At 33.3% G+C, this 26,202-nt stretch overlaps 2 protein-coding genes and 1 long non-coding RNA gene across 4 annotated transcripts; 2 read left to right on the top strand and 1 right to left on the bottom strand.

Moving 5' to 3' along the window:
• Nucleotides 1-11,377: 11,377 nt before the first annotated feature.
• LOC112803975 (uncharacterized) lies at nt 11,378-12,370 on the top strand. Its single transcript, XM_025847418.1, has one exon. It carries the CDS (start codon nt 11,378-11,380, stop codon nt 12,368-12,370), a length of 993 nt encoding a protein of 330 aa, XP_025703203.1.
• A 5,437-nt stretch (nt 12,371-17,807) lies between these two features.
• On the bottom strand, nt 17,808-18,567 carry LOC140184624 (uncharacterized). The gene is made up of 3 exons (XR_011881724.1): nt 18,396-18,567; nt 18,245-18,299; nt 17,808-18,145 (listed from the first exon to the last, which is right to left on the bottom strand). It is a non-coding gene; the product is annotated as an uncharacterized lncRNA (long non-coding RNA).
• A 3,858-nt stretch (nt 18,568-22,425) lies between these two features.
• On the top strand, nt 22,426-25,957 carry LOC112802652 (acyl-acyl carrier protein thioesterase TE3, chloroplastic). 2 transcript variants are annotated; one of them, XM_025845965.3, is made up of 6 exons: nt 22,426-23,074; nt 23,891-23,991; nt 24,671-24,780; nt 24,891-24,986; nt 25,066-25,211; nt 25,542-25,957. In XM_025845965.3, exons 1-5 carry the CDS (start codon nt 22,887-22,889, stop codon nt 25,180-25,182), a joined length of 612 nt encoding a protein of 203 aa, XP_025701750.1. In that variant the 5' UTR covers nt 22,426-22,886; the 3' UTR covers nt 25,183-25,211; nt 25,542-25,957. The 2 variants fall into 2 exon arrangements, with proteins under 2 accessions (XP_025701750.1, XP_025701751.1); XM_025845966.3 differs by having other exon boundaries at nt 22,426-23,645.
• Nucleotides 25,958-26,202: the final 245 nt, after the last annotated feature.

The following is a 26,202-nucleotide window of genomic DNA, read 5'->3' as shown; positions in this document are numbered from 1 at the left end:
GTAGTAGTTGGTATTTTTATACGTTTTTATTTTTGATTTATTGAGGAATCGTGTGGAGCTTTTAAAACTATATATGTTAATTCTTGAATGAAAGGATGATATAATTTTAAGAAGTTATTTCCTATGATAAAATCCATCCCCGAATCTAACATATATATGGATGGAACAATGAACCTATAATTTTGAATAAATATTTCAACCATTTCTGCTTTTTGGTCAATTTTATGTATTGATTTGTCAGCTATTCTAACTCTTAATGGTTTCTTTAATTTTTTCCAATCGAGTTTTATATTTGTACTAGCAAAGCATTGTGTTGCTCCAGAATCTATGAAAGCATTTACAAATTTTTCTGTTATTTTTATAGTAATAAATGTGGCATTATTACTCAGTCTCTGAGTCTGTTTCTGAGACATATTCAAAGATATAGTCTAAGTTATCATCTGATTCTTCTAATGGTTTCATGAAACAAGACTTAGCAATTTCTAATTGTTTGGTAAGGTCTTTTTCATCCTTCTTTTTTGGACATTCATTTGCATAGTGTCCTTCTTCTTGGCAATACCAATACTTACAATTTTTTTTTTATTTGGGCAATAGTTATTTTTTTGTTTTTTGTTTTTATTGTTATTTCTTTTTCTAAAATACCTCTTTTTTCTCCAGTTTGGATAGTATTTTCTTTTTCTAAATTGATATTTTCTTTTTCTTTGAAAATTTTTATTAAGACCATATTTTTGAGGTATTTCTTCATTATCCTGACAGCAAATTCTAATTATATTTTCAAATCTTTTCTGAGTTGCGTCTTGCATACAACGTTCTTTTATTTCCTCTCTTATTGCAGAGGTTGCTCCGCCAAAATTATTTTCAATTGTTCCTCTATTTATTTCTCTTATAAATCTTCCCATTATAAATTCATTAGCAGGGTATGGAAGTTTTGTTATATACATACTAAGATAATGATTTTTATCTTCTTCTTTTAGTTTATAATAATGTATTCTGTATTCACATATGTAAGATTCCACATTACATAAATCATATATTTGAATATTAGCTAAATGATTTTTTGCTTCTTGATATTCTTTATCATAGACTTCTTGTCTATGATCTACTATTTTTTTCAAAAAATTCTTTATACAGAATCATCATTATATGTAATATCTTATCGTAAACTGTTGTTTTTGTTGCTAATTCTTCTATTATTTGGTTTTCTATTGATGTCATATAATCTCTTACAGTTCCTTTAGTGTGAAACCCTATATAATTCCAGATATCTCCTCCAGACAATTCACTAAGTTTTGGATTAGTAAAGGCTTCTAATAAAAAGGAATTCAACCAGTTCTTGAAATTTTCTTTTTCATTCTTTTTACAGTCTAAATCAAGCATTCTATCTCCTTCCGTTTCCTGGATCTTAGGAACGTACTTTGATAGTATTGTTGTATACTTTGAATTTTTATTTATAAATCCCTTTTTAAAAGCATAATTTTCAGAACCTGTTTCCCATTTAAATTGAGATTGATTATCCTTAGATGTTCCAGCTTCATTTTTTACTTGTATTGGAATTGCTGGTTCTTCATCACTTGAATAATCTAGGATGTGTTCTTCATTTTCTATATTTTCAGAATTTACTAATTCTTCTTCTATTTGAAATTCTTGTTCCATAATATTATTTTCTTGAGCCATTTTTAATTGTTTAAAAAGCATCGTAACTTCTTCTAATTTTTCTTCAATATTCATAATTTCAATGGTGGTTTTACTTTTAGTTTTGTTATGTTGGCTATATTTTTAGTTTTTTCTTCTTTAGAGTTCTCTTTCTGAAAATATTTATTTAATATTTCGTTTATATTAGATTCCTCTTTTTCCTTATTTCTTTGAAAATTTATGAATACTAATATTTCTTCAAGCATATCTACTATAGAATTTAATTGTGAGTTAAAAGTATGATAAAGATGTGGGAAATCATTTTCATGGTAGCATTTTTTAGAAATTCCATGTGAAATATAAGTTTTTTCAGGTTTTTGAAGTCCTTCAATAAAACTTATAGTAAAATAAAGATTTTGAGAAAAATCATTTTGTATTGATTTTAAGAATTTGGTGTCATTACAATTAACATTAGTTAAAATTATTAGTTTTTGATCTATTAATTTTGATAATTTAATTATTTCTTCTCTTAAATCTTCTAATTTACTTTTTTCCATTAGGTGACGCTTTTCATAAAAAAGCTATGATTTTAAGTGTTATGTAGTTAAAAGTGTAACTTTAGAATGTATAGCTTAGATTTTACCACGTAGGCGTCTTTAGATAAAGTTATTTTTAGGATGTTTATTTAAGTGGTGCCTAAGCAAGGAAGAAAACACTCAAAATATAATAAAAATTCAGATAGCGAACCTTATAATGGAAAAAACTGGAACCAGCAATCTTGGAGGCATGCATGAAACATTGGAACACCACAAAACATGAGCATTATGGCAAAATAATAATTGTATCGCATAAATAAGGGGCAAACAAGGAAAACCAGCCTTATAGAAACTTCGATAACACACGAGACGAAACTATGATTACCCCCTTGGAATTTATGGCCATAGAATCATCTATTACATAAGCGGCATTTAATAAGGGCACGCCGGACCCCGAATTGGTATACCCACACCACGCGGGATCATAACTTGTCGAGAACTCATAGCAAAGAAACCTACCTCATTGTTACCTAAAATCAACTATACAAACATGAATGGTGGGCTAGCCGACTAACATGTCTAAGGGAAATTGTTCCAGACATGCCCTAACATCTCTCTTGTGCCACGTCCGAGTGAAGCTTCATCAAGGCTAGCTGGGCATTCCGGTGGCCCAGTAAGGAGCCATGATTATGTTAAATGGGAGGTCAAATCTTTAAAGATATGTCATCTCTCTGAAACTTTCACCAGTTTTTCCAAAACACTTACTAACTTTAGCAATAACGTGTCTTTGTAGGTACCTCCCATTGCCTTACACACAAAACAGGAGATTTCTCTGACTTTCTACACCCAACAAATACTTTGTTCAAGTAATGCCATATAAACACATACGCAATAATCCAATATCTCTCAAATAATAATCTAGATGTACAACAATGACTCAACGAAGCATACAGAAAATTCAATCATGCAGTGAAGTGGAGTAAAATCTAAAGCATAAATGAAAGAGAATTATGGTGGTAAATGGTAATATATAAAATATGTGTAATACTTTCTTTTAATTAATAGTTTGTAGGCCCTTACTAATAATTTTTATATAATGGTCCTTCTTCTAAATTATCATTCTTAATTGTCTATATAATTAATTTTCTCAAGAAAATACCATGACAACTCAATAAAAATATAGAGACAAACAATAATGATAACAAATATTGCGAGTCACAATATTTTATTATCCGTAATATTATTTTTGTCATTCCTTTATATAGTTTTTGGATTCAACAAATACTAATCATATATATATATATATTACGTATTTGTATATAATTATTATATATATTCTTCAGATATTTACATGTATTCTAATGACTAATTTTTAATGTTCATATAGCACTCAACAAATTCAGTGTTTACGATATCTTTTGAATTTTTAGATTTCTGTTAAAGAAAATTCTAAAGATCATCAACAATTATATGTAGTCTGATAAGGGAAATCCGAGTCATGTGTAGAGAGTTGTGACCATCCGCCTAACAACCAGACAACTAGCAAAACAAGCACACTCAACCACTTCACAAGGCGACAAAGTTTTCTGTTTTTAAAACCGACCACCATATAGTAGAACCAATAATAACAATAAAATAATTATAATTATAATAAATTTAACCAAAATGTTTCATAAAAAAAATTAGTTAACGGAATCAAAGTGAAATTTTGTTTAATGTATAAGAAACTTCAAAATTTTACATTTTTTACGTTTTTATGTAAAATTTTAAATTTTAGTATCTTTAAAATATGTGTTTGACACACATTTTATTAATAATAAGACTCTAAGTGATCATCTCAATCATTTGTTTTAACTTTTAAGGTTAAGAATATATTCTAATTAATTATATTTTCAAATATATTATATGTAGCTAGAGTTAATATTTAATTTGGCCTTTAAAATTTAAAGCTAGGCTCAAATTAAGTTTTAAATTTTAGTTTGGCCTTTATAATTGTAATTCATATTAATTCTTGAGTTGATCTTTATTATCGATGTACTGATTTGGTATATTAATTAGTCGCTATTTGGATTCTTCAAGTTTTATGTGATTGAGACTTATTAGAGCTCTTAGAAGATTTTTCTTGAAATCTCAAATTTCACAAATTAAACTTGTTATTATCGTTTTTGTGAGGATGTTACAGAATCAACTAAATTTTTAGACGTCGACGTTCTAGTAGATTTTAGCACGATATTAATGGAGATAAACTCAAAAGTTAATAAGAGTTACTGTTGTAAATTTAAAATTCAAATTGAGTCAATCATAAATTTAAAAATTATTTTCCAACCTTAAATTTTAGGTGTCAAATTGAGTATTATTCTACGTAACTATTATAAAAAAATATTTATTTAATAATACAAATGGTCGAGAATGATTTTCAATATTTTGAACAATAAAATACAAATATATTTGTTTATTATACGTATTCTTGTGAATAAATTTTTTATTTCAAACTATTCCAAATAAGTGTGTAGTAATTTTTGCAAATTAATTTGTTATTAAAGGTTAAAAAAATAAAAAAATTAAATATTTTACAAAATTTTAAATTTAAATTATTAATATAGAATATAATAAATAAAAAATTAAAATTTATTTAATAACGAAAAATATTATACTGCTTACTTATGAAAAGTATTTAAAAGTAAGTTTTCTCAATATTAACCGAAAGAACTATTTGATAAGAAATATAGTAAATAAAGATGTAATAGTAATTGTACATATCAAATACCTAATTTTATAATAGAAATAACAATTTTAATTTTTGACCGTAAATTATTGTTTTTATTTCCAAAGACAAATTTTATTGGTGCAATAAAATAAAAGACTCATTTTGGACTTACAGCAAGAGAAAAATGAGAATTTTTCAACTAAACAAAAGTGCTAGATATTAACTCTTAATTAAGATAAAAATCGTTACTGAAAAACGTAAAAAAGGGTAAAATGATAAAAAAGGAAGAGTTTTTGATTTTTTGGAGAACGAGCGTTATTCTTAAAGCTTTATTAATGGAGGTTAGCCACTGCTTCCAGAGTTTCGAACCTTGTAAAAGCTACTACTTTTTGAAGAGAAATGACTTTGGTTTCAAAAATTTTCAAGTTTCTCATCTTTCAAATCTACTAGATTAGTATTGCTGACAAATGAGTTTCTTTTTACATTTTTCTTCTCTCTTTGAGTTGTTCTTGGAGCCATAACCACTATCTCTATATTTTTGTTTCTTTGTTTGTCTAGAGAAGGCTTGCTATTTTTCAAGCATTCTTTGATTTCGGGCACTGAGTGAGGCAGTGGAGAGTTGATTCCACTGTAGCGTCACATCAATTGCAGATTGGGTTCACCATTTGGATTCTGGAGTATAATCTTTCTTTGACTGATAAGCCTTCATGTATTATTTTCCATAGAAAAATTTTAATTTTGGATTGGCATTTTAACTTCCAAATTGAACTCCAGATTTCTCTCCTTCTACATTGTTCTGGCAAAAACTCAACTGGTGCATAGAAGAACTGAAAGGCCAACGTATATCCAGAGGCAACCAAGTAGCATTCATTCTTCTCTTTATTCCAGATAACCATATCTTCTGTTGTTCTGATGCTTGTGGTTATGATTGCTTGCACTACGCTTTGTGTGAATGTTGAGGTGATTAGCTCTCGATTCCAAGTTTGATCTGGTAAAAGTTGTTCAAAAACCCAAATCGAGTGATTGTGTGAATGGTTGAGAATTTGAATTTCATTTGGTTGAATTTGCTTTATTCAGTTGTCCTCTAAGATTTTAACTGAATGTCCCCTTTAAATATTCTAAAAAATGCCTTTCTCCAAAACCTTTCTACCTTTCAGAACACTTTTTCAACCCCAAGATGGACTATTACCTATTTCTGCGCATAGGAAGGTTGAAAATTTAAAATATCTGCTTTGATAGACCTTGTAAATTAGAGAGTGAGGCCGAGAGATCAACCCCCAACCCTGTTTTCCTAACATAGCCAAGTTAAAAGCCCTGAGATCCTTAAAATTCATACCACCTTTGTTCTTTGGTCTACAAACAATCTGCCAATTAATCCACTACATCTTCCTCTCTGCGTTCTTTTGGCCCCAAAAAAAAAACTGCATTATTGACTTTTGGATGTCCTCTAATAGTGTCTCGGGGAGCTTAAAGCAGCTCAGTGTGTATAGAGGCACTGTAGTTGCCACTGTTTTTATTAAAACCTTTCTGCCACTAGCTGAAAGCAAAGTTTGCTTCCAATGCTATAGTTTTTGCAAAACCTTGTCTTTGACAAAATTAAATGTCTCTTTTTTCGATCTATTGACCATTGTTGGAAGGCCTAAATACTTGTTCTGGCAACCAACATGTGATACAGACAACAGGGCAGCCAGCTGATCAAGGACTGATAGAAGAGTGTTCTTAATAAAGAAAACAGAAGACTTATCTAAATTTATTATCTGACCACTCACTTCTTCATAGTCTTTAAACAACTTTAGTAAACTTTCGCAATCTTTCGTTTTCGCTTTACTAAACAAAATAGAATCACCTACAAAGAATAAATGACTGACCTTAGGGTATCTGGGGTTCAATCTCAAATCAGAAAACTCTAGCCTTCGTTCTTCTCTGTGGAGCAAACGGGAAAAACCCTCTACATAGAACAAAAATAGATAGAGGGAGAGAGGATCACCCTGACGTAATCCTCTGCATGGTTTAAAAAAAACCATGAGGTTGACCTTCCACAGTAACAGAGTAGGAAACAGTTGTCACACACTCTTTTATTCAGTCCATTCACTTTTTGCAAAATCCCATCTTGCTCATAATCTCCCACACAAAAATCCACTCAACCCTATCATAAGCCTTGCTCATATCAAGTTTCAGAGCCAATTCATAGTCTCAATAACTCTTATTCTTCAAAAATGCATAAACTCATACGCAATTAAAATATTATCGCTAATCAATCTTCCTCTAATGAAAGCGCTCTGAGTATCACTTATCACCTGATTTATTACATGTTGTAGTCTTTGTACCAAAATCTTAAAAATAATTTTATAGAAAACACTACTAAGGTTGATTGGTCTAATGTGCTTCATAGTGTTAGCATTTCTAATTTTTGGAATAAGGCAAATATTTGTATGATTGAAAGCTTTCAACAATTTACCTCCTGAAAAGAAACACTTGACTGCTACATCCTTCTTAATTAGCTCCCAATAAAATTGAAAAAACTTTCTTGTAAACCCATCATCTCCTGGAGCTGAAAATGATGGATTAATATATAGAAAACACTGTTGCTTTAATCTCACTGCCTGTTACTATTCTAGTGAGCATTCGGTTGGTGCGAATATCTACCTTTGTAGAAATTTTTTCTAGAACTTCCGTAGGTTCCCTTGGATTATCAAAAGTAAATATATTAACAAAATATTCCTAAGCTAGAGCTGCAATACCTTGTTGATCAGAGGCCACATTACCACTGTCATCTACGAGTTCTTGGATTTTCTTCCTCCGGCACCTTGACTGAAATTTAGAGTGAAAGAACTTTGTGTTTTTGTCACCCCAATTTAGCCATTTCACTCAAGATTTTTTCTTCCAAAGCCGTTCTTCCTGCTCCAAGTTCTCTTCTAACTCAGCCTCCAATATCCTTGTTACTATGCCATCTGCATCTACTCCTTTTTCTTTTTCTTCTTTCAATTTCCCCTGCACTCTTCGGATCTGCTGTTTTAAATTTGAAGCTGCTGATTTTTGCCATTCAAACAGTTTATGCCTGCAATGTTTTAGTTTTGCAGCCAATTTGAACATGGGTAAGTCCACTACTTCCAAGTCCCAAGCATGTTTAACAATTTTCGATACCTATTCTTTATCGCACCAACGCTCTTGAAACTTGAATCTTCTTTTTGACCTTCTTTCTTCCTTTTCTGAATTAATGAGTAAGGGGCAGTGATAAGATTTTGTACCATCCAAATAAGACACGAAATTGTTTGGATATTCTGCTCTCTATTTTGTCGAAACAAGTGCTTTGTCTAGTCTTTCTTAAATAAAATTGCCTCCGAATTGCCTACTACTCCATGTGAACTTCTTGCCTTCATATTCCAAATCCACCAATTCAGCTTTATTAATAAAATCATTGAATTTCTGAATGGATGATGTTACTTTCATCCTCCCTCCCTCTTTCTCATGGTGGGCCTTTATAGCATTGAAGTCTCCTACCACCAATCGATGCTCTCCCGAGTTATTCATAATCCAAAGTAATTGTCCGAACTGAGCTTCTCTAATAGTTTTATTTGTGTGGAGGTGCACAGCTAAAACTTTCTATGTCTTTGTATTTTGACCGTCCTCCCATGCAAAGTGCACTAGAAAAGATTCAAAAGCTTTGATTTGCACCTTCGTTTCCTCCTTCCAAGCAACCATTGATCCTCCTACCTGTCCAATCGGGTCCAAGAAAAACAAATTCGAGAAACCAACATCCTTAATCACCCTCTCCACATGCGAGGTATTATTTTTGGTTTCACAGAGAAACAATACCTCAGGAGAATGGGATTTAACAATTCCTTTAATGTTGTGAACTGTAAGGGGTTTTCCCAAATCCCGACAGTTACACATTGTCATCTTCATGGATCCTTGTGTGCCAATTGTCGGGCGGCACCCTCCCCCTTCTCAGTTTGACTTGTTTCTATCGAACAATGCTTATTACTTGCTGTCATATCCTCCTTTTTCTCTGTTCTCCTTTTAACTCCCTGTCACCTTGTTGCTCATTTTAGCTTTCCTTGCCATCTGCTTCAAACTCAACTTGTGTTTTTCTTTGGCCTCAGGTGCATTGACCAAAGCACTAAAAAATATGCCATCTGAGTTATCATTCTGTTCTGAATTTTCTTCTCTATTCTCCATCTGTGCTGCTTTTTCACTGTTATATTGCTTTTCTTGAATTGGCTGATCAGCAAGGACCAAAATCCTCCTCTTTTCTTTCTGTGTTTTACTTTCCACCTCATCATCCTCAACTCCTTTTCGCGTGTTAGCCTCATTAACCGAGAGACTTGCAAAGCTTTTAATTAGACTTAACGGAGTTGGCTTTCTAACTCTTTGGTATTTCTTCTCTGACAGCTAGTCAGAATTTGGGTTCTGGTTCTCTTTTTGGGAGCTGACCCTCCTTCCAAATTGTTCAGCTCTGACCCAATGTCCCCATTTCTCTTTCGCGAGCCTCGTGTCATAAGAATCCACAATAGTAACAAAAATTTTCTATTCTTTCATATTTGACTTGCAGTTCGATCACATTTTTATCTCCCCTGTGACATCCAACCCAATCTGCACTTTAATTATTTGCTCCTCTTTTCCTCTTAAAATAAATAAGTCAACATCCATCACTTTTCCATCACTCTCCCCAGCTATTCCTACCTAATTATTTTATTTTACAATGTTCTGGTAAACTCCACAACTAGATTCATATAAGCACTTGTAGGAATTCAATTTCCACAATTGAATCTTCTCCTTTCCATCTCTTTAAGTTGAGAATATAATTTTAAATAGCCAAGGGGCTCCATTCTCAATCCTAATAATCTCAATTTCCTTTTCAAAGAAAAATTGAAATATGTCGCCACCGTGATCTAAAATTTTGAAGCTCACCGACTGTCGATCTCCATATCGCAAATAGAGTAGCCTCTTACGTACCAGCATTGAACTTACGATCAACCATTAATTTTTCAACTAGACTTCTTATACACTTCTCCAAACCTTTTTTTATATCCTTCTTCCCAAATTTAATAATTTGATCTTCCTCCAACACCTCCAATATTCCTCCTAACCCCTGAAATGCAGCAGGTGCTGCCATTATCAATTCTTATGAGATTTACTCATAGAAAACTTAATAATAGTTAATCTCAAAATTTTAAGAGAGTATTTTTTGAAAAATTCTAGCAATAAGACACTTTAAAAATTAAAAATACTTGCATATCATGGTAAAAATGGCAGTAAATTATTGTTAGAAGTAACTTATTCTTAGTAAATTATTTTATTTAATTTTTTAGTTATATTTATTTATTTGGATAATTATTCAAATAATAAGAGTATAACAAATATTTTTTTAATATAATGATATATAATTTAGATATATATGTACAAATTTTAGGTATATTAAATTAAATTTTAAAAATTGTATTTTAAAAAGAATAATATAATTTTATAAACAACCTCCGATAATAAATTAAAATTATTTCAATTAAGCGGCAGCTAATAATTGCATTTGTAAACACATACAGGGCAAAGGCCTATCACCACGTGTCAAAATTCTACAGGAGAAGTATTCAGTGACCTTAAGTCCTCAACAACCACAAATTCCAGGTTCGAGAAATGACCTGTTCCCAGTAAACTGGTCCTACCATTTACGTTTAAGAGCATCTCATGACTCAGCCATCCCAATCTTTTTTTGCTTTTTGTCCCACGTGGAATCACCATTCCCTATTTCCCTCTGCTCCAACCATTTTTCTTATTCTAATCTTAATTTTTATGAATAAGAAATAAAAAAATATGAAAAAATTAGTATAATTTATTATTTTTTATTAATATTTTTAATTATTAATCTAATATTTTATTTTAATAATTTAATAATATAATTTTAATTTATATTTTTAAATATTATTAATTAATAATTGATAAAAAATAATAAATTTTATAAAAATTTAAATTTAAAAAAATAATTTTATTAATAAGTGTTTAAAATATCAAAATATAATAAATAATTATTTTATGATATAACTATTTATAGATTTAATATTATTAAAGCTTTAAAATATTTTTATTCTTATAAAAAAATATTTTATAGTTTCTAAATAAAAAATTAATTAATATTATTCAAATAAGATATATAATATTGATCTCCAAATAATTTTTTATTTTTATGTTAACTATTACCTATTGGCTATTGTTGTTTAAAATTAATTAATATTTTAATTAATAGTTTGTAATTTTGTATATTATTTTTCGTTAGTTTCGAGGCTTTTTCTCTCATAATTAATTAATAATCGATAAATTTAGTTTTTAACATTATCGTTCCACATCTGTCCTTGTTGTTTCTTCCTCTATATATCCCTCGCCCCTTCCTTACAAGCTTCTCTCTTTCCAGTTGTCACTGTTTTAGGTGCACCTTCTCAAATTGAAAACCATCATTTGTTTTTCTCAAAAACCCCCCACACATACAGAAAAATAAAAAATATAAAAAATGCAAGTTCCATTGATAGACAGGCTCAACGATCTCCAAGCAGGTCTCAGTACACTGCAGAACCCATCTTTCCCTTCTCAGATCACTTCAACCTCCATCGCCGGAATCCAATCTGTTTCCATAGCCTACAGTTTCTGCAAATGGGGCGCTTTGATTCTCGCTCTAGTCGCCACCGTTGGCGGCATATTCAACAGAGTCACCATCTTCATCATCAGGTTCCGCAACAAAGCCCCTTCACTTCCCTCAATCTCGTTTAGCTCCGACGATGATTACACAAGCTCCGACAACGACGATGCCATTTCGGATTTGTCATCGTCGTCGGAGTTTGAAGACGGACACGAAAATGAACTCTCCGTGTTTTCCAGTTTTCAACGAGTGAACGAGTATTTTCGAGTGAGAGGCGCAAATGGAAACGACGTCGTCGATGAGGACGACGTTCAGAATCAAAACGACAACAGTTGGCTTAAACGACGTCGTAGCATTGGTGATATTTTTTCCCTTTCGGAAATCGCCAACAGCAAGAGCGTCGTGAAATTGTGGGATAGCATAGGGTTTGGATTGGGTCTCGATTTCGATGATTACGAAGAGAGGCTGGACGGCGTCGTTTCGGGTTACGACATCCACGATGAGCCGTCGGGTTCCACGGCTGCAGCGTCGCGCTCTGTGGTTCTCTCCGCCGGAGAGGGCGCGCGTGGTAATTTGGCGGTGAAGATTTGGGACACGCGCCTCAGGAAACGGAAGCCGACGGTGGTGGCGGAGTGGGGCCGGAGCGTGGGAAAGAATGTGCGGGTTGAATCTGGCGGCGTTCAGAAGGTTTACGTCACTGATGAAGGCCGTTACGGCGTTACGGTAGGTGACATGAGGAAAGTGTTGACGCCGTTAGGCAACGTAACGGAATCTGATGCGGATACTTGGTGGGATGCTGATGCTGTTATTGTCTCGGACGAGCCGTATTTGGGTGGTGATGACCATTCAATGTTGAGGACAAGTTAAATAAATGCGATTTCTGGTTGGCGCATACTGTTTAATGGGAAAGGGAAAAAAAAAAGAAAAAAGAAAATAATGGCACTATTGGATATTTTCTTGAAATTTTTCTAAATGTATTTGTATTATTTGATTAATTGTAAATTGAGTAGTATGTGTATAATTGTCAATTGACTAGGTCGTTTAATTTACACAACCATATTTTACGCGTGTGGTTTTTGGGGAAATCTCTTGCGAGATGCGCTTGGTTTAAAACAAGCGGTCTTAATTCAATAAAGTTAATTAGTTCCGTGTAAGCTTTAATGTTATATTTCATTGGTAATTAGGGGGAGTTTGCAAGCCGCACCCGGCGATCTCTATGAACTCTATATGTAGAGTTTTAGAGTTTGGCATATTATATATATTTAGTGGGATCATTTGTGTTTGTTGTATTTTTGTACAATTTTTTTAAAAATTTATTGTCTTTTTCTTTTATCTTGTTTTTTGGACGTACGTAAAATTTATTGTAGACAACATTCTTAGTTTCAGATTAGTAAATAATAATTTAGTTAGAATTAAATTTTTTACTTACTTAGAGTTAGTTTTTTTCTAGTTTAGTTAGCGTAACTCTTGACATGTTAATTAAAATAATTTAGTTACAGGTTGTTTGTTAGTTAGATTTATTGTTAATTATTTTTTATATTAGTTAAAATTTGTTATGTAATTGTTTATTGTCTATAGCTTGGTAATTAGTATAACAAAGTAAATTGTTAGTTAATTTAGTTAGAATAATTAGTAAGTTGTGACTCAGAAGGTAATTAGTGAAAGAATTAATTAAGTTAAGTTGGATGAGAAAAATTTTGATTTGAAAAATTTAGAATTCAGTTAGTTGGGAAGAATAAGAATTATTAAATTTATAAGCAGAGTCAAATAATTAAATATATTTTTTATTTAATAATTTAGTTAACGTAAAATGTGAGTTCAGTGTTTGTGATTTTATTTTATTAGATTGTATTTAGATGGAGGGCAGCTGTTAGGTTACAAGAGTGAGATGTATAAATTGGATCACGCTAAGCACATTGCTGGCAAGCTTGATAGAGTGGTATACTTTAACACCATAACTATTAAAATGTCACGCTTCCGGCTGCGCCACTCTGATAGCTCGAATTTTACGATGACTCTTATGATATTTAATACTAAAATATGAGCATGTTTAAAACTTAAAAACCACATAACCTTTTCATTTTTTCGTGAAAACATAAACATACATGTACATACAAACCAGATACAATACCTTAATATATATATATATATATATATATATATATATATATATATATATATATATATATATATATATATATATAACACTAGCTTACAAACATACATATCATAAATACCTATCCCTCTTACAAACTTAATAAGGATAAAGGCGAGAAAAAAATAATAGTTAAGATAATACAAAAATAACGAATAAACAGAAAAATGAATATAACTCTTCTGAAACTTCGTCGTCCATATCCTGAAAAGGAATAACCTGTAAAGGAGTGAGAACGTCGTCATCACTTGTTCTCACTATAGGATTACAGAAATTGCTATAACAAGATAAATAAAATAAAATTATTCTTAGAGTACAGTGATCATTGCTTGTCTTATGAGCCTTTCCAAAAACCTTGGGTACACATTCGAAATCCAGAAATCCCTTTTTGAAGACTTGGTAAATTTCTCAAATAATTTAAAACAAAATTCTTTTTCTTTCTTGTAAAATCTGAAAAGTTTTTCCTAAACAGTATGACTGACCAACATGTCCCAAACATAGGTTCAATTAAGTCTATGATGTAAGAGTTTAATTTTTCATACTTTTCTAGACTACAACCATGAAAGCAGTTACCTACGCGGTATAAATGACCATCCCGTTCTTAGCATAGATTTATTAAGTCTATGCTGAATCAGTCAGATACTTTATACAAAACTAGAACTCAATATATCAATCACGGCCTCAAGCCCATCCAATCCAACACGGCCCCCGACCCAAACAACTCAATCATCAACCAATTCATCACAAACCAACCAATCAAACACAATCACAGTAAAGTAGTTCAAACACAATCAATAGCAATTATAACAATTATAGCAGTTAGCAATTAACATAAGTATTCACATAGGCAAACCAATTACAATATGCACACCCAATCAATGTCACATAAATACATATGATGCATGCATGTCCTACTGGCCATGAGCTCACGCGTCGGTTACGTTGCCAAACCCGACTCGGATAAGCAGGATCCAACCACCGTCTTTACCCGTAGGTCCCATAAACAAGCGGGACTAAACCTCCGTCCTTGCCCGGAACACGCAAGTGGGATTAAACCACCGTCCTTGCCTCCACCGTAAGCAGGATCAAACCACCGTCCTTACACGGGCGCTGCACCCTCGACAAGCGGGATTAAACCACCATTTTTGCCCAGTGCCAGCGACTTATCAAAAATCTCATATCAGCATAAGCGGGACGAACCCGACCCTTATGCCTACCAAACTATAACTCATCAATCTTGAGGACATCCATAATCAATCAGGCTCAATACTTATTTCAAATTCATTCTTGACCCATTTTCTTTTAAATAACAAACGTATTCAATTCACATCTTGTCAAGAATCACTTTTCAAAACGGAGTCACTTTCCACATCTTTCCAACACTTCCAAACAATCACAAAACCATGCCAAATTCAAAATCTTTTTGAAAGACTCTAACTCATTCATTTCTCAATCAAGATTTGATCATAAAATTTTTCAGCGACGTCTCAAGATTTCAGGGAAGAATAACCTAACTCATTTCTTAAATTCATTGAAAACCTCCGAAACCTTAACTTCTTGATTTGAATAATTAAAAGTAGAATTTAAACCGAAACCAAGTCATGTATCCAAATATTCCGAACCCATTTCAAAACCACTAACTTAACCAAAACCAAATCATTTAAACCAAACACCAATTTTTTAGTTTCATTCTTAAATTGGTTTCCAAAGGCTCGGAAAGTGTTTCAGTCCCACTAAATCAAAGTTTTAGAAAATACTTCAACCTTTTCTTAAAATGTTGTAAAGTAAAATTAGTTAATCGAGCTCCATTAAAACTTCTTCAAATTTGCTTATTTGATCAAATTCTAAAATTGATTGTTTTCATCTTTAAATCGACTTTAGAACATGATTCTCTTCTAAAATATTTTACATTCAAAATATAATAATTTTCTTAATAAAGGGATTCAAAACTAATTCATTTACCGATAATACAGTTCAAGGCATAATCCATTCTTTTTAAAATACCGTTTCAAATAAAGTCTCATATTTTATAAAAATTTTGGCCGTATCTCTCTTAAAACTTGGACTTTGCAACCCTATCCGGGTCCCAACAAAACCAATCATTAACTCTTTCCAACAGGTTCAAGATCAAATAAGCTTTCAATAAAACAAAAACTCAACTTTCAGATTATCAAAAATCATTCAAATCAACCAATCCAAAAATCTCAAATTTATCAAAATCAGACATTATTTCAATCCAACAGGCAACCATATTCATTCGAGATAAAATCAGACAATTCATAAGACTCACATAACCACTAGAAATATATTTTGCACAGTATATCTATTTATAACAATTTTCAATTTAAAAAAAAATTAGTTTGTACAAAAAGCCCCTACCTCGACAAGTTGAAACCACAACCCAACTCGTTAACCAACTCCTTTCGTCTCGACCTGAAATCACCGGCAATCAAAATCTCAGCTCTGGTCGCTCTCTTTCAGAAGTAGAAATAGCCCCAAATGGCACAAGCATACTGGATTCTAACTCCTAAAATCATTACACAGAACAGAACACTAACGCAGAACTTTCGAAAATTGAGATACTCACTGAATTAACAAAACGAGACAGCCACAGCTCCATATCAACCTGGCAGCGGCTCCGTCAGTGGCCGGAAGCTCCAGTGACTTAGCAACAACCTCAATTTTTGACATGAAACCCCATAAACTTAACCTTACAACATATATTCATCCGAATCCTTAACCGCAGATAATTAGAATGATTACAATTTATTTTCATACATTAATTCATTCACAATTCATATCCGGAGCAAGTGGATAACACCACTAGATCTTACTCGAGGACCTTGCCTCTTACCAGGAGCAAGTGGATGACACCACTGCGTCTTATCCGGAGGCAAATCACAATCAAATTCAAGTTCATCCTCATTATTATTCATATTCCTTCATAATGATTAATTTATTAATTCATTTCCCATACATTCTCAACATCTCTACACTTCTTAATCATATACCCGGAGCAAGTGGTCAATTCCGCCGTCTTTTACCCGTCACCTCTATCTCATTCAATCATATGCATATACATACTCCACCATAAATCAATATTTATCACAGCCATCCGGCTCACAACAGAATACACAACCAGCCATAATTCACTAACAAACATAGCCCTTCGGCTCATGGCATACACAGCACTCCCACCATTATCCTTAGCAACTTATACAATCATCATTACTCAAAATGAAGGTTTAGAAGTCTGAAATTCGGCTTTAAAAACTCAAAAATCAACTTTTGCTGAAAACAGGGTCACACGTGCGGATCGCCCACGCGCACGCGTGGGAAGCGGAGAAAAGGAAGTGACGCGTGAGCATCGTCCATGCGCAGGCATGGGAAGCAGAGAGGTAGCGCGATGCGTGCGCGTCAGTCACGCGTACGCGTGGGTGCATTTTGTGCTCCTCGCACAAAGCCAGCATAGTACCAGCGCAATCCTCTGGATTTTATATTGGGCACCTGCATCAATACGTGTACGCGTCGGACAGGCGCACGGGTGAGAGAGTAAAAATCATGAGTGACATGTGCGCGTCAGCCATGCGTGCGCGTCGGAGTACTTTTTACCAGAAATTTTACTAAGTTAAAAAGTTGCAGGATTACATTTTCAAACCCCAACCTTCCGACACACATAACTTCTTCTACAAAATTTCTTTTTCAACCATTTCAAAACCGTTGAAAAGATTGTTGAATGAACTTTCATAAAAATTCAATTTTGAAGAATTCATAACTCCGAGGCCGAGTTACGGACTGCCAAAGTTAGTCAAAAATAAGTTTTTACCCAAAAACAGAAATCACCAATTTTTCCAATGTTCACAAGCCAAATTCATTTCCTCTCATCCAAATGACCACAACTCAACCACATCCACATAATTACACTCAACCAAAACCAAACGTACCTCATCTACACAATTTAACCTAAAACTATCAAATTCCACACCTCAATTCCTCAAATCTTATTATTTAATAATCAAACCAATTATTCACACATTCAATATCTAAAATCCATCCAATCTCTTATACCATCACACAATACACACATCAACTTATCTTCCATACCTCTTTCCGGACTCCGGCCTAAGATTCACGGCCTCCGGTCCAAATTCACAATTTAAATGTATATTCCACAAACCAATATTCATTATCCAATTCATCAAATTCTCAACACACCAAACTTACAACTTGACACAATTCTAAACCCAATCATTAATTCACATTACATACCAACTATGCATATTAGTACCAACCATTTACACAATCCAAACTTAATCTTAGGGACATCTAGCCTAGGAATTCTCATCACACCACATGGTACTTAAATGAAACTTAAACCGTACCTCTTGTAGCCAAAATAATTGAGCTTCTTCTTGGAAGTCTTCACTAACCCTTAACTCCAAACCTCACCAAGGCCCCACAAGCAATATCAATCTTCCAATTGTGCACTAAAATCACCCAATATTCTAACATAATCAATTTTCACACTTATAATCAACATAGGGTTCATAAAATTGATAAATCACAAGGATTAGGGGGTTTCTTACCATAACCCACGAAATTGGTTGATAGAACTCGCCAATAGCTCATACTAAAGCACCCCTAAACAACCAAAATCACAAGATTTTTCAAAACCCAAACCAAATTCGAAATACAAGAGGAAAAACAAAACTGGACAGAGGAGAGTCAAATACTCACCACAAAACTTAGATAGACTCGAAGAGGAGGAGAAGAGCGACGCATGGTCGCAAATTGCTCGTCAATAGGAGCTCCGTAGCCCAAGTTATGGTGGTTTGAAGATTGAAATTGAAGTTGGAACCCTCACCTCTCACCTCTCTTCCATTTGTTTCTCATGAAAATGGTGGTTGTGGCTGCTGAATGGCCTTAATAAGGCTATATATATGTTGGATCTTGGACCCACTTAGATCCGATTCACTTGGTTTAGTTCGTTGGCTCAACTTTGGACCAAAACCTTTAAGATTAGAGTTTTAAGTCGTATTTTAAATATTTCTAGCTTCCCAAATTATAAATTCTTATTTCTGAAAATTATTCACTTCTAATTAATTTTCTCAGCCACAGTACCAGACAGATCGTAGCCGGTATTGCCGGTCAAATTTTCAGTGCGCATTTTTACGCAGAAAACTATGTTTTCTGACTCAGAAAAATTCACTGAGTCCAAATATCATATTTAAATTATCAAATTTCGATTGCTAAATTTTCTAACCGCATTCGCTCCTATTTAATTTATTATTTAATTAATTACGATTTAACTAGATTTTACAAAACGAGTAAGATGATCACTCAACAAACTCAAATTGGTTAAGACAAATACTAAATATTTTTAATATTAGTTTTATTTTAATTATAACTTTGTAAAATATTTATAATAATTATTATTACATATATTTTATTGAATTTTTTAATAAATTTTTTTATATAATTTTATGTATTATCATGTATAAGATTAGGGAAGATATACTAGTTATTAATAGAAGTAAAGTCATATTTATTTTACATCTCGAAAATATTTTTTCTTTTATTTTTAAATTAAAAAACGTTGTTAAATAATAAAAAAATATTATTTTAATTACAGTAACACTTTTTAAAAATAGTAGCTAGCTATCATAGCTACCATAACATAGACATTCTACATGCCACCCAATAAATATTTATGTAAGGTAATATAAACTCAAAAGATTCACAATAAACTTATATATACCTACCGTTACTAGGGTACTAGTTAGACCCTGCAGCCTTTTTTGCATGAATCGAGCTTTTTCTTGTTGTCCTTATAGAATACTTCACAAAAATTGACACACTGTTTTAGTTCAAAGCATTTATCATAGCAGTTCATCTTCCCTTTTTCGTTTTTCTCATAGTGTTTATAACAGTTTCTGAAACACACATTCATATCAGACACATCATGATAAGTTGGAAGCCAAGGTTGTGGTTGCTTAGGCCGAGGTCGTTGACGAATAGCGTCAGAAAAGTCAGCAACGGTAGAACAAATAATCACTCCGATCATCAATATTACTAGTAGTGCATAAGGTACATTATTCCTACCCATAGTTCGCTCTTTTATTTGCAATCACAAGTTTATGTTATTCCAAGTTTTAGAGAAGTGTAAGTTCTTCCTTAGCATTATTATATACATATATGGTTTTAGAAGTTGAAGATTCCTTGCATTGTGCCGTTTGCCTATACCAAGAGTTGCAAATTTCCAATATAAATAAAACAACAAATTGTCATTATATGTCCAATCATGTTGCGTGAAAATAAGGATTTAGTTTTATATTCGAGTAAAGTATTATTTTTGTCCGTAATATTTGAATTAGGTGAATGTCGTAGGAAAAGTGAATGAAGGGAGAATTGGCCGAAACACAGGGACGAGTATAACCTTTCGCAAAGCTGATGCACCCGACTCTGACTTCGAAGGAGAAGACCGGGCAGCAGCGTCACCAGTTTCTTTTAGTTGTATACCCCAAGTCACAACATTCTTTCTGGTGGTCCAAAGTGTCTTCATGGCAGCCGACTTAGGAGCCATTTTTTCTGCAAATAAAGACACATTAGCCACCAACACAATTCTACAACAAAAATTTATAAGTAAAAGAAAGGAGGGCTACCTAGTTCGGACTGGAGTTGACTGAGATCTCCTAAGAATTCTTTGGTGTCCAAATAAGGGGCCTGGTCCCAACACTCTTGAAACAAGACAATTACACTCTTCTCGAACTCATCTAAATCATCTATATTATACTTGGCTATTACTGGTTTCTCTTCCCAATACAACGGAAAACATGGTTCATCGTTCTCATCAAGGAATAAAGGTTGGGCATCCTCAACAGCTCGGACTTTGAAAAAATAATTTTTAAAATTGTGAAAGGACTCGTCAAAAATAGATAAAATTTTCCTTTCCTGGATAGCTTGGAAAGAAATCCAACCTAATTTTTCAGAAGAACTAAAATGTTTGGTCAACACAAAGAGATAGAAAAACACTTTCAAGAAAGATCGGACATCCAATTTCCGACAAAGGAGCTGGTATATTTTTAGAAAAGCCCATGATTTAGGGTGTAGTTGGGTAGGAGCAACGTTGCAAGTCCAGAAGACATTAATCTCAAAGTTGAAAAAAGGAAACCCAACATCTAGCTTAGTGAAAAAGTAATCATAGGCGTAAAAAAAAGGGCGTTTCGACCTATCCAATGGGAGAAAACATACCCTCTTCTTAGGATCAGCCACCACTATCTCATAGTTCCGCTCATCTTCCTGATTTTCACACAACCTATGGTGCCTACGGAAGTTTTTGGCTCACTCTCTATCGATAACAAGGACATGTGTAAGAACAGAAATATCTACCCAGATTAAGTGAGAGAGAACTTTGGTCGACATGTTGTGAATTATAGAGTGAGACATAAAGGCTATACTTACAAATGCAACACACAAAGAAAAATTGTTACAACAAATCAGACAATAATCATAAGAAGTCGGGTCATCATTAACAACACCAAAAATTAACTACAGTTCTCATAAAATCTTAGAAACACAACGAATCATCATCGAATTCCGAACATAGAAATGGCGTCGCTTCGAACCAAGAAAAAGCGACACCATTTGGGGACAATGCAATCATATCAAAGTCCGTAGCAACAAATCCCAAGCAGCGAACAGTTTTCAAGAACAAACAAGAAGTGGCAATACTAAAGCAAATACAAGTATCCAGAGCAGTTGTAATAGAACAAAAATGGGTAAAAACACCAACCTCGATGAAATACAGAAGTAAAGAGATACGTCAAACAGCAAGAAACATGAATATTCCTCTCCGAAAAAGCAAAGTGAGATCTTTCAAAGAGTTCAAGATAAAGAAATCTCAATCTAGAATGTTGTATAAAGCAAAGAACAAAGCAAGAAGAATGAAGGGTTTCTTTTCTTTTGATGAAGAAAACGAAGCAAGGTGAGCATTTTTCAAAAACGGAAAAAGGGAGAAGAAAGAAGGTGCGAAATTTTTATAAAGAGACAATGGGAAAAAAGACATTTCACGTCTCTCTTTAAAAGCCATGCGCGAACTCCCAAAAAATTGACCGCGTAACGTTCTCCACGCCATTAAATGGTATCATTTCAAAAATTTGAAACACGTCGAGTATTCGACCTCTTGAATACGGCGTATCCGACGAAAGAAATTGGAACCGCAAATGCTTGAGACCGACCTCATAAAAGTTCGGACTCAAGTAGGGGTACTGTTCATACCCTGGTCCACAACACAGTCAGACCCATTAAGGATAAAGGCCCATCAAGGGTGACCTCTTCCACTCACTTGACCTTCGGAAGCGACAAAAGGGTTCAATTCCACTTATTTACATAAGTAACTATCTTCTCGAATCTCTCCTATTATCTCTGTCTCTCCTAAAAAATAGACTCCAACAAACTCTCAAGATAAAAGGAACGACTGTCCACCAATGAAAGTGGAATTATTCGAAAAAGATGGTTATATTTCTACTATAAATATACTAACACCCCTTAGGTATATTCAAGTCTCAATCTACTAAAAACCTATTTAAAGGTCTTGCTAACTTAAGTATCGGAATTTTTTGTAAGTACTACCCCCACTTTCTCACGAGGAACTCAAATGGCATATTTCGATATTCGTACAAATCGGACGCTATTCCAAAAGGAATCTAGACCTTACATTCAATCTCAAATCACCGTTTTAAGTAACCCTTAAAACACCTAAAATCCTGATCATGTTTGGTTGTTTGCCTAGTTCTTTCCCACTAAGTGTTTTCCTACCCCATGTTTTTCCACCTCTCTTGCTCTCCCTCTCTTATCTCTCATTAATTTGTCCCATTCTTCTGATGAATTTAAAACATGCTTGTTAAATTTTAATTTTTTTTAGGTACTATTTTATTAGCACAAGAATATTGGGTACCGATTTAATATTTAGGGCGAGTCCGCGAATATAAATGAAGGGTACAAATAGATTAGTTGAAACAAATATGAAAAATAGAATGAGGAACATTGTGAGCGGCAGATGAGAAATAAATATGGCGATCGATGCTGTGCATCTTTTTTGTTGAGGAGTGATCGTTGTTTTTAGTATACCAATAGAAATAAAATAAAAAGAAAAGAAAAGTAGTTGAAATGTTTAAAGGCTGAGAGGGATGTTGCTTTAGTTGTAACGCCCTCACAATCATCCGCAAAATGCTGCACTCAATTTCATTTTCTCCGTACTCTTACCACATGCCGCTCTCTTCTCTACGCTCCCTCAACACTACGCCGTTTCATCTCATCATTCCCCGCCGGCGCTTCAATCTGCCGGCACTCCAATCACTTCTTCCTGCTAGCGCCAGCGCCTCCTCACCGCTCTTCGATCTCAGAGGGGGCAAAGGGTACTTCATCTATTCCTTAGTGCTTCTTTGTTGTTAATTTTCATTAAGACGTTAAATATTGGATTTTAAGTTGTTAATTGATGTGTCGCAAACACATTTCCCTAATCTTATTGCCTTGCCATAGTATATGCCTTGCATTCAAGCTTTATTCTTTATTTTTTGGGTGAGTTCCTGATGGATTCTTTTGTTGTTATTTTAAGTGAAAGGTGTTTGATTAGATGGAGTGTTATTTGTTTCGCTAGCTAAATTTCTTAGAAGAAATAAAAAAAATGGTATCTTATTGCTTGCGCGGTAATGTTTAGTTTGTAATTTAACAGACAACTTCCGATGTAATAATACATGAATTATGTTAGTGTCCACTAAAACTCAGCCACCCATCAGTCACCCAATGCTGAAATACAAAATACATATGAAAAACGAATTAATCAGAGCATGTTTTTGTACACAAATATATGGTGGCTAACTTGTAGTGTATACATAGTATTTTTTATGTCGAAATTTGATTCCACAAGATGACGACAGTGATAAGTTTGCTCCCAAAAGAAATAGGCACGCCCTTGGCCCATCAAAGGTAAATAATCTTTGAGAAATTCTCCAATATCTATCTTTCATAATTTGAGGACCATGAATGAATATGTAGAATAGCTATCATTTGCTTCTGTATATTTGAAAACTCTCTTGTGGAAATGGCAATCAATTTTATGTTCAATCTTCGAGTGACATCATATAATATTGTTCTTAAAATATAAATATTTTTTTTATTATTTAACTAGCTCGTCTACTCATTTAACTCATTTAACTTTCTTCATGTTGCAGAATGAGTGAATTCTGTGAAGTTGAAATGAAAGTCCGTGATTATGAGTTGGATCAATATGGTGTGGTCAACAATGCAGTCTATTCAAGTTATTGCCAACACGGTGAGATTTCATAAATTGACAAATCTAAGTTTCCAGTAATCTGGATTATTTCTGTTGCTTCAATGTTTTCACTTTGCTTCTTTATATGTATATCTTGTAATATATGAATGTAGATTTCAATTTTGAAGTGCTTATAACTCCAAAAGAACACAATTTTTTTTGAAAGTATGAAAAAGCTTAAATCCAAATAGCCAAGCAAGTACAAGGCAATAGGAAAAAAAGAAATAAAAATAAAAAAGGTACTCGGCATGCATTAGCTTAGCCTCATTGTGCAAATGATTCTTTGGTAATTCATAAGGTTGATTTTTCATTTTTGGAATAATCATTTGCCTCGGTGCATATACTTTTAGAAAATAAATTTCGTTGGAATTATGAGTGATTAGGAGTGATTTCTACATAAGCATACCATCATCTCTAATCTGTGTATTCTAATTTAGATGCAATCTAATGCTATTCATGTCAGTAGTTTATTTTTCTTCCTTTTAAGAGATTCAACTTGTACGCGTAGTAGTTTTGTTATCTTGAATATGCTGAAAGTGTTTTCAGATCTCTAGGATATTTTAGATTGTTCCATTTCTGAAATCAGGGGTTGGAAGCTGTATAATTTCCACAGAAAATAGAAGTAATATTTTGTATTTGAAATGCATAAACTAATCCTTGTCTATGATATCTTCATAAGCTCGTCATGAACTCTTGGAAAGCATTGGTATTAATTGTGATGCTGTAGCTCGTACCGGCGATGCATTGGCATTATCAGAGTTATCAATAAAATTCCTTGCACCACTAAGAGTGAGGCTCTGAGATTTTGTTTGCCATTCTCTTTGTTAAGATACATAGTGCGAAGTCATGATTGTTCTGTCACCAATATTATTATACTCATGCTTAGAACATGCAAACAGAGTGGGGATAAATTTGTAGTGAAGGTTAGGATTTCTGGATCTTCAGCAGCACGGTTATACTTCGATCACTTCATCATTAAGCTTCCAAACCAAGAGGTTTATCTTCATCACTTACAATTTATATTTTATCTACATGGTGCATATTTTTAATCATATTTGATTTATTTGATTGCAGCCTATTTTGGAGGCTAAGGCTACGGCTGTTTGGCTTGACAAAAACTATCGGCCGATTCGAATTCCAGCAGAGATGAAGTCGAAGTTTGTGAAATTTATTCGAAACGAGGCCTCTTAATTTGGTTGCTAGAATGCAATATTACAAAGGTAATTATTATCTTATAACTTGCATTCAATCTTTCCCGTGGGTGGCTGAGGAGGTATCACAGTGCTAAAATGGAGAGTCCAATAAATTTAAATCATGGAAAGAAATATAAAATGGATTATTCACTTGTGTATGGATCGTTGATACTCTATATGTATTTATTTAGCAGCTCTTCTAAGTTCTAAATTAACCATAGCCGAAACGGAAGGCTTTGCAAAGCCATCCGCTTCAACAAATAACCTGCTAAATTTATTTTTAAAGCTATCTGCAAAGTCTACTGAGACTCATTCTCATCCTTGGCGGTTTCTTTCTTTTTTCATGTTATCTCCTAGATGCATCGAAATTGCCTTCCCCGTTGATGTTATTGATTTCGAATTTCAGCAACTGCAAAGAAGAGTTATCTTTGGTGATCTTACTATAGTTAGATATTGCGATCTCCCTTTGGAATTGATTCCGTGTACTCATTGGTGACTAGATTTAGAGGGATTAGTGTTTTGGTTTATATTTTACTATATATTTAGCTTTGTGCCCGTTTAGGTGTCCTGTGTAAGAGTTGGGCCATGATATTACATTATTTGATCGATAACTATACAAGTATGTATAAGCGATCATGCAAAGTGTATACCAAAGATCAGCTACTACATTAGGCATTCGTAGAATACATATTGAGATACAAAATACATATTGAAAATGAGTTAAACAATACATGTATTTATATATAAATACATAGTGACTGATTTATAGTTAATTTTTTGTGTGCATATAGTATTTTTTGAGTAAAAAATATTCAAGTTTTACATATACTAATTATCAAAGGAGAGCCTTAGAACAATGGTTGAACTGTTGGTTCAAGCCATGGAAACAACCACTGATGTAATTATCAGATTAGACTATGTACATTACACTAATCGGATGCGGTCCTTTTCCGGAATCAGCGTTAACGCAGGATGCTTATCCACTAGGCTGCTCTTTACATAGGTAGATCTTTCTTTA

This window comes from Arachis hypogaea, chromosome 5 (genome assembly GCF_003086295.3).
Source record: "Arachis hypogaea cultivar Tifrunner chromosome 5, arahy.Tifrunner.gnm2.J5K5, whole genome shotgun sequence".
In the NCBI taxonomy this organism is placed as follows: Eukaryota; Viridiplantae; Streptophyta; class Magnoliopsida; order Fabales; family Fabaceae; genus Arachis; species Arachis hypogaea.
Note: the sequence above shows the minus strand (reverse complement) of the source record. Positions and strands in the feature narration are given on the sequence as shown.